Here is a 16,236-nt window from a genome sequence, read left to right on the forward strand (position 1 = left end):
AAACGTATAACTTTCTGACACCAAAAAAAACACGTTGCTTTAATCAGCTTTGTATAGTTTTATGCATTTACTATACGTGACTAAAAGAAATGCTTCTGGCCTTCTTCTCGAATTTTAGCAAAAGGAAAAAAAAAAATTTAATTTCTGCTTAAACTTTCATTTTGGTAAATTAATTACGGGCGGCGGACGATGCAGCGAATAACGTTGATACAATTACTCAGAAGAACTAAAGGGAATAATAAAAATCTGGGGAAGCGATGGTCTGTGATTAGAGGGAGCGATGATGTATGTGCCGGTGTGCGATAAGGTGCAGCCGCAGGAGGACCTGCACATACGGATTACCAGCCAACATAGAAATGGAAATTAACAACATCCATCTTTCATACGTGTTTCTGCAGTCTGCGGGTTTTCCTCAGGGCTGATGCAGACATTCGCCAATACTTCATTTTTTATGGTGGTTTATCAGGGAGGAGGCAATAAATTACACCGCTCTTCTCTTTTGTGGGTTATAAAGGCTCTCCGGATATTCAGGCAGGGATGCAGCTTACTGGCGCCCCCGGTGGACAAAGCTACATATTACACCATGGTTGATCATCTTTTGACGCCAATGTGAGGATATAGCTCAGGGACAGGGAACCTTTGGCCCTCCAGGCATTATGGGGATTGTAGTTCTGCAGCACCTGGAGGGCTGAAGGTTTCCTCATCCTTGCTATAAAGCTGGTGGTGAAGCTGCAGTAGCGTAGAGGTCTAGGCACCTACATATGAGGCAACAGACATTCATGTGTTATGTGAAAAAGCAATATATCATATGGAATAACCCTTCTATATGACTGGGATCATGCTGATGTCATGATATAGTGAAAGGTTAGATGCCAGGGGCCAGGAGGAAGAAACATATTACACTTACACTCTGCCAAGTCTTTAAAAGCCGGATGTAACAAGGCTCGAGGCGATCCATGGTAAAGGGTCAACCTGAAAAAAAAAACAAACATAAAATTAGATGTAATCCCTTAAAGGAGTTATCTTACCATAGAAAAAACATGGCCGATTTCTTCCAGAAACAGCACTACTCTGGTCCTCTGTGTGGGAGTGAATGAAGCAGTACTGTAATAGCAAGCACAACCTGAAGACAGGGGTGGCGCTGTTTTTGTAGCAGTGATTTTAGTAATCCCCCTTTACGGATGGAGCAATTAAATTTTTCCATACAACCTATATTCATTTCATCCAAAGCAGCACCCCCCCACCCATGAGATCACATGACCTCAGACAGTCTCCCCCTCTCCCCCCGACTTCTGTGTAATGAATAGAGCCGCGGATATGGCACGTGACCTGCAGCTCTATTCATTCCTATGGAGCCACCACAGAGAGCCGAGTAAGGAGGAAGAGTGCTCTCCCGATACGGAGATTGGCAGGGGGTACAGCGGTCCGGCAATGCAGAGAGCCGTTTGGGGGGTTCTGAAAGCAAATACTCTACTTGGATAGAGGCCGGCGTGGGGTGAGGTCACTGCACCATGTAAATAATGTACAAAATTAGAGAAAGAGACAAAATAGGCTATTGAAGCCAATGGCACATATTACCTATATATGGCAAGACAAGTTTATAAGAGCTATGTCAAAGTACACGGAAAACCCCTTGAAACAGGTTGAAACTTTTTCTTAAAAGGTGCAGTACACAATAAATAGAGTCCATGTGTGCAAAGTGCAAAAACATCCCAATGGCTTGAGAGTTGGCTGGCAATATCCCAGATAATACTTTGGACACTTGACTCACTGCTTTAGCAGGTATAGAGAGTCTTAGAAGAATCTCAAGTTTAGCAAAGTCTCTTTAGAGTCAGTTACTAAGCTTTAGGCTTGACGAGGATGCCTTAAAGGGAACCTGTCACCCCCGATGCCGGGGTGACAGGCTCCCGCCCCCCGCTAGAGCACCTTTTAGGTACCTGATCGCGCCGGGTCCCGCTTCTTGAGACGGTCGGGTGACGGAGATTTCAGCGTCCGAAGCCCGGCGCGCGCGCTCCTGAGATGAGTCCAACGCGCATAGAGAATGACGGAGCGTCGGACTCACCAGTCATTCTCTATGGAAGTTGGAATCACAGGAGCTGAAATCTCCGCCACCCGACCGCCTCAAGAAGCGGGACCCAGCGCGATCAGGTATGTATAAGGTGCTTTTGGATTTTGGATTCTTTTTAATCGTCCAAGAAGGGGAAATCAGCATACATAGATGGAGTTGCTTTTATAACATCTGGAACAACTATAACATCTGGCTGACAGAAGAGACATGGTCATGTGATCCCACAGTGGGATCAGACCGACCTAAAAACAGAGGAACAAAACAGCGTTGGGATCTGCCTGGGTAAGTAAGTGCGCCCCTTGATGCAGGGATTTATTCTGAGTTGGAGTCAGGAAGAAATTTGTTTTCCTAAACTGTGGAAATTTGTCTCTTTTCTCTGTGCATTTTTCTTCTTCTGGATAAACACAGCAGAATAATTGGCTGAATTGGATGGACGTATGTTTTTTCAGCTTTTCGGGCCATGCATATTACTATACATATAAGACCTGGCACCGATTCCGAGAATGGACTAGTGCCAACTATCATGGGAAATGTGTAACTCCTTACAACCATTGCCAACAGCAAACTGGCGCCAAAAAGAAACATAATGATAGTGACAACAAACGAATGCCAAGAAAGGAGTCAACGTCCATGTATTTGCACAGCGCTAGAATGAAGCAGAGCAAAGCGGCACTAAGCAAATAGCCGTATAGTTTGCCGAATAGATTGGGTTCAGCAATATTTGCCGCACACGAGCTTTGGGCATTGTCGAGATAAATGTTTTCGAGAAAAAAATACCAGAACCCAAACTATTCGGCAACGCCGCTCAACACTAGTCATCGCCTATAATCGAATGGGTCACCGTCACTTGGGTTGGCAAGATGGCGCCTGAGACTGACAAATCAGATTGTGAATAATCCTATGACGTCTGTCCGGTTTAGGATTTGGAGAATCGCACCGATCGGCTGGCTCGTGATTAATATTCTACCAGCAGCAGATTGACCTCAGAAGAAAAAAAAAAAAGAAAGTAGTGCCAAGGCTTCACGCTCCGGTAACTTAATATCTCTCCAACCCAATATTCTATTAGTGGCGGCTTCATTCTTCACATCAGCAGAACATTACATACAGCAATAGAGACGTCTCTTTAGAGGAGCGTGTCTGGGATAATGACAGTCTCCTCGTCTCCATGACTGTATTGCCACATTTATTAGGCCGTTTTCGCAGGATCCCTGGCTTTTCAGGCGGCACGTTCGACCGTGTAATCATATACACAATATGCTATTACATCAATCTAAATGAGAAAGCGTTGCCCAAATTACACCCAAATAAAGCAGTAAATATTTTCAAACATTATTTCCTCGCTGGTTTTTCCTCTTCGGAGCGAGGAGCGGGGACGAGGAGCCATCTGGGCGCTTTACCGTGCCAGTTTATAATTTGAGAATTCAAAAACACACAGCGACCATTAGGCTCCTCCACAAACAACCCCCCCCAGTAATGCTGGATTGGGAGCCGGGAACTCTACAAGGGCTGACAGGGGTCACAGTTACTTCTATATCTGGAGGACCTCCACATTTAGCAAAATGTTCTTGGAATGGTGAAAAGGGGTGAAGGTGCTCAGTATTGTACCCAGATCCCCTCCATCGCAGGGCTGTGGAGTCGGTAAGCCGCAACTCCAACTGCGACTCCGAAGTTTTATCAGGACCGACTCCAACTGCGACTCCGAAGTTTTATCAGGACCGACTCAGACTCCCGACTCCTGCTCCTTCATAAATGTCCGGTCATATACCAGGGGAGTTATTTATCACACTGGCTCAGCAGCTTCTCCCTAATGTCCTACATGATCCTGGGGCGACTTCTGAGGGAATATATACTGTATATACAGCAGCTTCTCCTGTGTGTGCAGTGGATGCAGCCAGTCTCCAGCCTCCATGTCCTGAACAACTCAGAACTAGACTAGATGGAGCAGATGGTCTTTTTCTGCTGACCGTCTTCTATGTTTCTAACTGAATATTTGCCATACACACAGAAACACTTCTAACAATGCCAGATCCCTGTGATATAGAGGTCACACATAGTGCTATAGAGAGGGGTCACACAGTGATATAGAGGTCACTGTGGGGGCACGAACGCACGCGCACACACACACACACACACACAGCCTGCTGCAGCCATAGCATACAGACACACCCACACAGCCTGCTGCAGCTATAGCACACACACACACACACACACAGCCTGCTGCAGCTATAGCACACACACAGCCTGCTGCAGCCATAGCGCGCACACACACACACACAGCCTGCTGCAGCCATAGCGCACGCACACACACACACACACACACACACACACACAGCTTTCTGCAGCCATAGCGCACACACACACACACACACACACACAGCTTGCTGCAGCCATAGCACACACCACACACACACACACACACACACACACACAGCCTGCTTTCGGCCATAGCGCACACACACACACACACAGCCTGCTGCAGCCATAGTGTGCGCACATACACACACACACACACACAGTCTGCTGCAGCCATAGCATACAGACACACCCACACAGCCTGCTGCAGCTATAGCACACACACACAGCCTGCTGCAGCTATAGCACACACACAGCCTGCTGCAGCCATAGCGCACACACACACACAGCTTGCTGCAGCCATAGCGCACACCACACACACACACACACACACACACACACAGCCTGCTGCAGCCATAGCATCCAGACACACCCACACAGCCTGCTGCAGCCATAGCGCATACCACACACACACACATACTGCTTTCGGCCATAGCACACACACACAGCCTGCTGCAGCCATAGTGTGTGCACACACACACACACACACACAGTTGCTGCAGCCATAGCACACACACAGCCTGCTGTAGTCATAGCACACACACACAGCTGCAGCCATTGAACACTGAAGAAAAACACACAATCTTCTCCCAGAGAGAAAACACCACACTGAGGACAGAGGTTACAGCTACACTATTTATGTCTTCTCCTCCTGCTCTATATTACACGGGATATCTCCATATTACACTGCTGCTCATATACAGTCATCCAGCATCCAGGAAGAGAACAGCACAGATCTCCCCCCACACAATGGACTCTTCCAGCTCAGAAACAAACTGTTAAAGGGAACCAATCACTGTAAAAAAGCATATAGAGCTTTTGAAATGTGCTGTTAGAGCACACAGCACACTTGCCACACGTGTTTCCATAGCCTCTGTGCCTTCCCCGTGTAAGCCGCAAAGAAACTTTATAAAACTGGCGCCCTGTATGCTAATTACCTGAGGTAGTCACCTGGGCGGTGTTCGGCTAGCAGGTAGTCACGGTCCCCTGGGCGTTCTTCCGCTGTAATCACGCCCCTCTGGGCGTGATTCAAATGGCAGAGTGGCTGTGGCGTCACTCGGGAGCGCGCCGTGCCCAACGTCGGCGCGCTTACGTACTGATGCCGGACGCCGCCGCACATGCGCAGTGCAGCCGCTTCCATTCCGGCGGTACTGCGCCTGTGCAGAATAGCCTCGAACTCCGGCTAACAGGCTATTCGAGGCTATTCTGCACAGGCGCAGTACCGCCGGAATGGAAGCGGCTGCACTGCGCATGTGCGGCGGCGTCCGGCATCAGAATGTCACAGTTACTCGGCCATTTGAATCATGCCCAGAGGGGCGTGATTACAGCGGAAGAACGCCCAGGGGACCGTGACTACCTGCTAGCCGAACACCGCCCAGGTGACTACCTCAGGTAATTAGCATACAGGGCGCCAGTTTTATAAAGTTACTTTGCGGCTTACACGGGGAAGGCACGGAGGCTATGGAAACACGTGTGCCAAGTGTGCTGTGTGCTCTAACAGCACATTTCAAAAGCTCTATATGCGTTTTTCCAGTGATTGGTTCCCTTTAAATAGTGACCGACAACTTTTCCATGACCCCCCTTATGTACTAGGGCCAGTGTCTTATTAGAATGTTGCTCATAATATACAGTACAGTAATACCTCGGTTTTCGAACGCTTTGGAACTCGAACTGCTTGGTATTCGAACGAAAATTTACCCAGAAGTAGTGTTTGGAATTCGAACCTTGCTCGGTATTCGAACGTTTTTGCGAGCGTGGATGGTGGGTTGTACCTGGCGAGTTAAGCAGTGGTGAGGCTTCACATACAGTACAGTGCTGTATAAGACTGCTGGAGTGCATATACAGTGCAGTAGTAGTACAGGCAGTGCACCACCATCTCCCATACATTACAGTGCTTGGATGGGGGGGGACGCTGTACAGTAAAGGATGGCTGAGGAGTTGGTGACTACTGGACTATAATTGCTGGTTCTGATGAACATTTCTTATGTTTAATGTCCTGTACAGTATATAGTGCTGTTCTGTTCTGTACTGTAGTGATTATACGGAGCACTTATCAGTGTAATAAATGAGGATTGTAGGGAATTATTGGTGGCTGCTGGAACCAATTAATCACATTTACATTATTTCCTATGGGAAGACACTGCTCCGTTTTCAAACTGCCTTCCGGAACCAATTAAATTCGAGAACCGAGGTACCACTGTGTATTCATGAGCAAAACTTGTAAAATTTTATATCAAAATTCAGTTCTACATTTTTTAAAGATTTTTTTAAAGCTGGAGTTGGAGTCGGTACATTTTTTTCCGACTCCAGCCAAAACTAGCTCCAACTCCGACTCCACAGCCCTGCTTCCATGACAGTCGGAGCTTTCATTGTCTTAGAAACCTCTACTTAATGGTGGCATTGCAGGTTTTTTTTTTTGGCCTATATCATGCACACTCACCATCACTAGACCTACAGTGCCATCTGTTTCATTACTGTAACTGGGTCATGTGATCACCAGCCTGAATCCAAAAAAAAAAAAAAAAAAAAACAGAGGAAGGGGTGTGTCCTGGGTCAGCTGACTTCGTGTGAACTACAGGATGACCATCACATATTAGACCCCACCCAACTCGGATCTGTATGCTGATGCTGTCTCTTTGGGATCAGGATATAAAGGAGTCAGGGGTAGTGTTCACACATTGCATTTTTGGTTCTTTTTATCATGAATTTCCAAAAATCATTGCAAATATTGGGTCAAACTTATTAACAATCATTTCAGCGAGTAAATTGTAACCATTATGGCTAAAACCCCCCACACCTGCCACATCAGCTACAACAGGTAAGTACAAGACAAGACAAACACAAGAACCTTTTCCTACTCTGAAACATTTGCAGATGCTCCAATATATAAGAAATAAATGAAGAGATCCCAAAGAACCACGGATGTCGTCAGCTCCTTACCACACTTGGCCGACATCACAGAGAGGGCTTCTTAGAGGGTCCGAGAACCTTAGTAGTCAGACATATTGTCTCTTATTTAAGGACACCAAAGGACGCTCACCAATGATGTCTTCTGATACTCACTGTTGCCCAATCCAAGCCCTTGATGACTATAGGACGCAATATGAGAGACGAAGCCAGTAACTGAAAGGGAAGGTGTCACCTACATTTTCTGTTACTGATTAGAGTCAGATACTAAAACTTCTTCTTTTATTTTAATCAGTTTCTATTTTCTGACTGTAATTTTTTTTACATTGTTAGGGGGCGGCCATATTGCCAGAGCTGTTCTTAACAGCGTTTAGTGACATGCTTTACAGCAAGCCTCATGGACATAGACAACAATAGACAGACTCTGCCTCCTAGAGATGAATGTGAGACATTACTGAACGCGCTCTTTGACCTGTGAAGAGATCATTCCACAGGCAGCTGCTATTGTCTCCTCTATCTACTGTCGTCACATGACGCTGCAATGCTGTACAGATCACTTTACAGCAGCCTCTTCCTATCACCACAGACAAAACAGGAAGCCTCAGCTTAGTTTTAGCCCCAGTGGTGAGAATGAGAACTGCAGGATATCAGGATTATTTTATAATATAGAGCAGTGCTTCTCAAACTGTAAGACGGGCCTCACCAGTGAGGCGCCCCCTAGTTGTTGGTGAGGCCCAGCTGAGGAACCAGTTTTAACAAAAGTAACTACGATCTGCACAGTCCTTTTGCGGTTTGCGAAAATCTCCATTTTAGCAGCATTATTAACTTATTTTGTACTTGCTTTATTAGTATATAGAGCTTGGGAGACAGGTGTAAGGCAGCCCTAGCATTATTCTGAGCTTTTATCTGGACTTCCACCTCACATGGTGAGGCCCATGGTGAGGCCCATTTAACATTTAAACATTCCTTTTAAACACCGTCCATACACATTAAAATGGTGTCAGATAAATCTTTCTGGTTTTGGCCTGATCAGCTGATCATCTAAAGTGTAAGGTGACCATGTGACTTTCCAACAATAGGGCAACAAAAAAGGAAAAAAACTGTGTGCAAGTCTTGGATACAGATCCTGACCGGCTCCCGGACCCTCTCAGGACATGAAGCCATCTTTATTTCGTTGTTGCCGGAGCTTACTCGCTCTCTCCCTCAGGTCACCATAGTGTATCTCCACGCTGTGTTACCTCTTCTGCTGACTTGCCTCTTCCTCCTCGGACTGGCCGGTAAATAAACGCATCAAACCAAAGCCACATGATGATTCCTGCCTCCCGCCATCGCGTCTTTTGGTTATAGCCACGACTTCGACCACGGCGACAATCCCGGGATCACTCAGTCTTGTGTGGAAATATACAGTCTGTAAGAGAAAGGATGAAAAACACAGAACAGGTCAATAAACCTGCTCATACAATCACTAATAATAACAGACATAGTGATTACTCCTCCTAAGTGATCACCTGTACTGCTCACAACCCCACCAAGTGGCTGAATATGGTACTGTAGTCTATTAAAGGGGAACTCCAGCAGAAAAAAAAATATTTCAAATTAACTGCTGCCAAGTTATATAGATTTGTAATTTACTTCTATTAAAAAATCTCCATTCTTCCCATACTTATCAGCTGCTGTATGTCCGGCAGGAAGTGGTGTATTCTCTCCAGTCTGACACCATGCTCTCTGCTGCCACCTCTGTCCATGTCAGGAACTGTCCAGAGCAGGAGAGGTTTTCTATGGGGATTTGCTGCTGCTCTGGACAGTTCCTGACATGGACAGAGGTGGCAGCAGAGAGCACTGTGTCAGACTGGAAAGAATACACCACTTCCTGCAGGACACACAGCAGCTAATAAGTACTGGAAGAATGGAGATTTTTTTTTATTACATATCTATGTAACTATCTGACATCAGCTGATTTAAAGAAAGAAAAATTACATTACTAAGACACTGAGGCCGCCCATCACAGGGGAAGCAAACTCACTAAACGTCCTCTGTGGATACAGTGGGATTTCCATGCAGCTGGGAAGCAGTAAGGATCCATGATGACTTTATACAGGAGAACATACCGTACAATGTGCCTCTGATATTACTGCGAAAATCTGCTTACTAAGGCAGTGGAAATCCCCATTACTGTGCTAGTGTCCAGGTCCCATCATCTCCATTACTGTGCTAGTGTACAGGTCCCATCATCTCCATTACTGTGCTAGTGTCCAGGTCCCATCATCCCCATTGCTGTGCTAGTGTCCAGGCCCCATCATCTCCATTACTGTGCTAGTGTACAGGTCCCAACATCCCCATTACTGTGCTAGTGTCCAGGTCCCAACATCCCCATTGCTGTGCTAGTGTACAAGTAACACCATCCCCATTACTGTGCTAGTGTCCAGGTCCCAACATCCACATTACTGTGCTAGTGTCCAGGTCCCACCATCCACATTGCTGTGCTAGTGTCCAGGTCCCACCATCCACATTGCTGTGCTAGTGTCCAGGTCCCAACATCCACATTGCTGTGCTAGTGTCCAGGTCCCAACATCCACATTGCTGTGCTAGTGTCCAGGTCCCAACATCCACATTGCTGTGCTAGTTCTAGGTCGCACAACAAAAATAGAATTCTCTGACAGCTCGGAAGCGGTGAAGACCATGGGAACCTTTATACAAATAAAACATTCACTGGGGAAAAGAGGAAAGAGGAAAAAAATGGAGACAAGACCTATCAGATTCCCCCATAGTAACCAATCACAGAGCAGCTTTCATGATTAATGAGTTCTGGTAAAATGAAAGCTGAGCTGTGATTGGTTGTTGTGGGCAAATCAGACAGACACTCTCTTTATTTCCCCTAATGTCATTGATTTGCATAGTAATACCAAAAACTGATTACTAAACACAATACTGTACTGCCACATAATCCACATAATACTACCATATAATTCACTTAATGCTACCACATAATCCAGATAATACCACCACATAACACACAATACTGACACATAATACAACCGTGTAATTCACATAATACTGACACAATCCATAAAATACCGCCACATAATACTTCTACATAATCCTGCCACATAACAAATACCGCCATATAACACACATAATACTGCCACATAATCCAGCCATATAATCCACATAATACTGCCACATAATCCATCAAATACCGCCACATAATAACGCCACATAATACCACTATATAATCCACATAATACTGCTACATAATCCACCTAATCCTGCCACATAATACCAATATATAATCCACATAATACTGCTACATAAATCACATAATCCTGCCACATAAAACAAATATACCGCCATATAATCCACATAATACTGCCACATAATCCAGCCATATAATCCACATAATACTGCCACATAATCCATCAAATACCGCCACATAATACCGACACATAACATCACTATATAATCCACATAATACTGCTACATAATCCACCTAGTCCTGCCACATAATACCAATATATAATCCACATAATACTGCTACATAATCCACATAATCCTGCCACATAATACCAATATATAATCCACATAATACTGCTACATAATCCACATAATCCTGCCACATAAAACAAATACCGCCATATAATCCACATAATACTGCCACATAATCCATCAAATACCGCCACATAAAACTGCCACATAATAGCGCTATATAATCCACATAATACTGCCACATAACCCATATAATACCGGCACATAATCTACATAATACTGCCACAAAATACTGCCATATAATCCACATAACCCTGCCGCATAATCCATCTAATCCATATAATTCTGCCACACAATCCACATAATACCACCAAATAATGCCGCTATATAATCCACATAATATCCCTACATAATCCACATAATACTACCAAATAATCCCGCATCTGAATGTTCTGTGTTCTCGGATTCTGCACAGCTTTCATAACAAACAGGAATTCCCTTTAAGAAAGCAGAACATCTGTGAAGACACAAGGTGATGATCAGTGATGGCAGAATCCCCTGATCGCTCGCGTTGTCATTACTCCCGCTATATTATCATCATTGCTCCCCATTTGCCTTAGATGCGGTGACATTCATACCGCAGATTCCCTTATCTCCATTTCACAGTTACCCTCCATGAAGGGATAAACAGAATCAGTGAAGGTGTTCAGACATAATACCGCCATCCTCGCTGCACACAAACCATTTAGCACCGGGGCTCAACTTTCATTTATCACAAGAATAAACATAATGAAAGTGACGCACGCTGTGAGATCCTGATATATACCGCACGAAGGTTATAACTGTAACGTCATAACAACATAATCACTATCTATAATACAGATATATGCTAATAACAAACACTACTCTAACATCATACATCTTATCACTGTACCGCTACATAATTGTTATTGGGTGATGGTATTATATTCGTTATATTCCTGTATATAGGAGCAGTATTATAGTAGTTATATTCCTGTATATAGGAGCAGTATTATAGTAGTATATTCCTGTATATAGGAGCAGTATTATAGTAGTTATATTCCTGTATATAGGAGCAGTATTATAGTAGTTATATTCCTGTATATAGGGGGCAGTATTATAGTAGTTATATTCCTGTATATAGGAGCAGTATTATAGTAGTTATATCCCTGTATATAGGGGGCAGTATTATAGTAGTTATATTCCTGTATATAGGAGCAGTATTATAGTAGTTATATTCCTGTATATAGGGGGCAGTATTATAGTAGTTATATTCCTGTATATAGGGGGCAGTAATGGAGTAGTTTAGTTCTCAGTATAGTTATATTATGTGAAGCAGGTAAAGCTCTTTAGTGTGTATGAGGATGTGGTCCTGGTTACCTCAGCAGCATACATTATACATTATACAGTGATTCATCCTCCATGTCTGCATAATAAAGGGGTCAGAGTTGTTTTCCTCCCGATTCCCGCCACATATTACATTCAGTCTATAAATATCAGGTATCACAGTCCACAATAATGAACTCACAATGTTAATGCTCCATTTCAAGCTGGGTTTATTAGAAGACAAACAAACACCGGGGCGAGGATCAGCGGAGCAGAAGAAGAGCGCCCGAGTATAAATATCACCGCACCCCCCCCCCCAATATAAACAAACTGCAGCTTTGAAATCACCTTGAAAGGAAGAATTCTGGCTGCACGTCCGTCCCCGTCACATCGCAGTGTGACACCTGATCCGATAACTCCGCGCCGCGCTCATTAAGGACAATAATGACAGTTTTTGTAATAAAGGCAGCGATAGGGGATGACGGCTACTTAGTGGGGGTCACTTTGTGCAGCCGCTACATTTGCTAAAGGGAGAATTAAATCCACCGTGACTTTTCTTACAGGTGAAACACCAGGAAGAAGCAAATTACAGGATAAGAGAAACCCTAAAAAACAAGGCGTCGGGCGGTCACAGTCTGTAAGAGCATCTCCGGCCTTTATTTCTGCCCAATCTTATGACAAACTGCTGTTTAAAAGCAAAATCAGGCGGCCGTTAAAGGAGTATTATGGACGGTGAGAACTCGTATAAAAGGAAATGGATACATTGCTTTATAAAAGTTATATTACTTTGGAAAAAAAATAAATATCTATTTTAATGATCTACTATTATATGATGAGGGGCAGCAGAAAGCGGTAACACAGGCCGGGAACTGCAGGGCTGTCTAAGCTCCGGACCCTGCTCCCCTTCTTAGATCCATCCGGGTAAAAAAGCATTTATTAGGCCGGGTTTACATTCATCCAGCGGTGCGGCGGCGTTTTCCTCCCGAGCAGGAGAAAAGCACCAGAGGGAAATGCATCTTTGAACTAATCCCATTGTTTTCAATGGGACAGTTCAAAGCATGTTGCGGACAAAAAGTGCTGTCACATCGCCAGACTCCGTGTGCGGCAGAAGGTATCTTGCAGCGTCCTGATGCACGGCTGGTCCGGTGATGCGGTGGCCATATCCATTGAAGTCTATGGCACTCCAAAGAAAGGTGTTCCCAGCCCCCCTCCCCCCATCAACCCCTATGACTCCAGCCCTGCAACACAGTGGCCCCTGGCAGGAGAGGCAGCATCCTATAGATGTCCCCATGTCCTGTTGCCCTCAGTAGAGGGCTCTGATCTGAGTTGCCCCCCCCCTCCCCGATTCACCTGCTCTGATGCTGCCTTTTGTAGCAGCTGACCCTATAGGAGATGGCCCCCTGTGAGGTGTACAGGTAGACCATCTACTTTAGGGGTACACCTCACAGGGGGCCATCCTGTGCTGCTGCCCCCTATAATAGATGGCCCCTGTACGTATAGGAGAAAAAAAGATCACTTGTAATAAACTTATGGCAACTGATTGTAACTGATGCCAACTGATGGTTTTTTAATCGAAAAAAAAGGATAGAACACCTGATGGCATTGGCAACTGATGCCTTTTTAGCATCAGTTGTGACATCAGTTGGGGTCAGTTTCGGAAACGGATGTATCCTATATAAGTAAGCCTAGACTTACCAAAACCGATGCACGGGTATGGCAGAAAACGGAGCCCCGGCTGCAGGGGGGGGTCGACAAAACATACAGGTGAGGAATACATGGATAATACACAGTCATACAGCTATTGTATGGATAACAGTATGTAATACACGGCTAATAGATGTAATGCAGCTACAGCATGGATAACAGTATGTAATACACAGTCATGAAGCTATTGTGTGGATAACAGTATGTAATACACGGCTAATAGACATAATGCAGCTACTGCATGGATAACAGTATGTAATACACGGCTAATAGACATAATGCAGCTACTGCATGGATAACAGTATGTAATACACGGCTAATAGATGTAATGCAGCTACTGCATGGATAACAGTATGTAATACACAGTCATGAAGCTATTGTGTAGATAACAGTATGTAATACACGGCTAATAGACGTAATGCAGCTACAGCATAGGCTTTTAGAAACGTAAAAACTAATGTGAGGTTCTCCCTCTAATGTTCTGTTCTGCATTGCGCAGTTCCTGCAGTTCTCCAGCAGATGGAGCCAGAGTCCAGGAAGAAGCAGCGTGTGCCCCATAGGCAGCATTATTGCAAGCGCTGTATATGTATTCATACTAATATGAAAAAGCCGTTTCTGTGACCTGCTCATAGGATTAATGATAGGAGAGCTGAAACTCACTAAGAACATGTGACAGCAGCCAAAAGATAATCCAATGCTGCGTATATAGGAGGCTGAGGATTAAAGGGATATTATATTTATAAAACCCTCATACATATGGCCTAATAAAACGTATGGAAGTTATAGAGGGGTGACTTAGCCACTTCCTGCTGTACATTCAGACAGGTTGGATCTATATGTAATTTGCCCCAGAGATGCAGGCGTACAGGCCTTGTTCCTGAGGGGGGGAGGTTTAGCTCGACATTAGGTGACATTATGAACTGGAAAATGACACAAAAAATTTGGTATAATGTAAAGAACTGATGAGTGATTTAAGCATAGACTAGACAGTCAAGACTGCGCCAAATGTATCACAAGCCGCTGCATTGTTAGACTTCTCCAGTATTAGTGAACCATATGCCTGTAATACCGCATTCTCCCCACAGAGGTCGCTGTACGGCGACGTTCAGATGTTACTTCTGGAAGGAGTCTAGGGACTTAGTCCTGCAACCACTGCACCCACTGTGTAAGGCAGAGAATATTCCCTTTATAGAGAGGCATCATGTCACGAGCCACAATCCTGGGCCGTCTACTTACCCCAGGAAGACATGGCAGACGCTCTCCTCCAGACACACAGAAACAGATCTACAGAAAACACCAAACAGCTTACACACTGAGGATACCTGCTGCTGGCACATGGGAGCACAAACACCCTGCCTATGTATATATGTATACGGAGCGCCTAAGTATATATGTATACTGAGAGGCCTATGTATATATGTATACTCAGCGGCCTATGTACACATATATACTGAGCGGCCTATGTACACATGTATACTCAGCGGCCTCGTCTCAGCGGACACGTGCACCAACCAGATGTCATGCATCAGGAGCAGCAGAGCCCAATATTTCCGAACAACACAGTATAATACGTGGGAGGACGGCCGCATCATGGAGCGTTGCTGCCCCCTAGTGTTCATTAGGTGGAATGTGCATGGAGAGCAGGAAGAGACGCTAAATGTACAGTATACGAATATTATATTCCTCCTGTATTACATACATTACATTACTGATCCTGTACTGATCCTGAGTTACATCCTGTATTATATTCCAGAGCTGAACTCACTATTCTGCTGGTGTCCTAGCTGATAAAGCCTATATACCCGCTGAGTCCAGCTTCTCTCACAGTAGTAGCATACATATAAATGGGTTATCTAAGATTAGAAAGACATAGCCGATTTCCTTAGGTTGTGTGCGGGATTAAAGCTCAGCTCTATTCACTTATATGGAACTGAGATGCAATATAACATTCAGACTGAGGACAGAGGTGGCGCTGTTTCTGGTTGTAAGTACATAGGTGACGTCTAATCCTGGATAACCCCTTAACATCCATATCAGAAGCTGTAGTGTAGGGACTGGAGCAGCAGAGCATCTCTCATATAGTGTGGACCCTGAGCACAGAAGTTCCATATACACTAATCATGGCGTCTCTGTTCTTGTACTTCTTACAGTGTAGGGCCATGTCGAAACTATGTAAAAAGAACGGACGGTATATATTGCTATATCCTATATATCCCTGTATATTTGTTGCTGTTTATATTCCAATATCCTACATATGCTTGTATATAGCCCTGTATCCTATATATCCCTGTATCTATTCTTTTATCATATATATGTCTGTATATATCCCTGTATCCTACATATCCTTGTATCCTATATATCCCTGTATATATTCC

At 44.5% G+C, this 16,236-nt stretch overlaps 1 protein-coding gene across 5 annotated transcripts in view; it reads right to left on the reverse strand.

Moving 5' to 3' along the window:
- The window catches only part of NPHP4 (nephrocystin 4), a 164,880-nt gene that overhangs the window by 116,018 nt on the left and 32,626 nt on the right, over nucleotides 1-16,236 (reverse strand). For all 5 annotated transcript variants that reach the window (XM_069948418.1, XM_069948415.1, XM_069948414.1 and 2 more), the window contains exons 4-5: nucleotides 8,566-8,735; nucleotides 908-972 (exon numbers count right to left, since the gene is read on the reverse strand). In XM_069948418.1, coding sequence (XP_069804519.1) covers nucleotides 908-972; nucleotides 8,566-8,735 — 235 coding nt within the window. The remainder of the gene's footprint in view (nucleotides 1-907; nucleotides 973-8,565; nucleotides 8,736-16,236) is intronic.

Source organism: Dendropsophus ebraccatus, chromosome 12 (assembly GCF_027789765.1).
Source record: "Dendropsophus ebraccatus isolate aDenEbr1 chromosome 12, aDenEbr1.pat, whole genome shotgun sequence".
NCBI classification, from domain to species: Eukaryota; Metazoa; Chordata; class Amphibia; order Anura; family Hylidae; genus Dendropsophus; species Dendropsophus ebraccatus.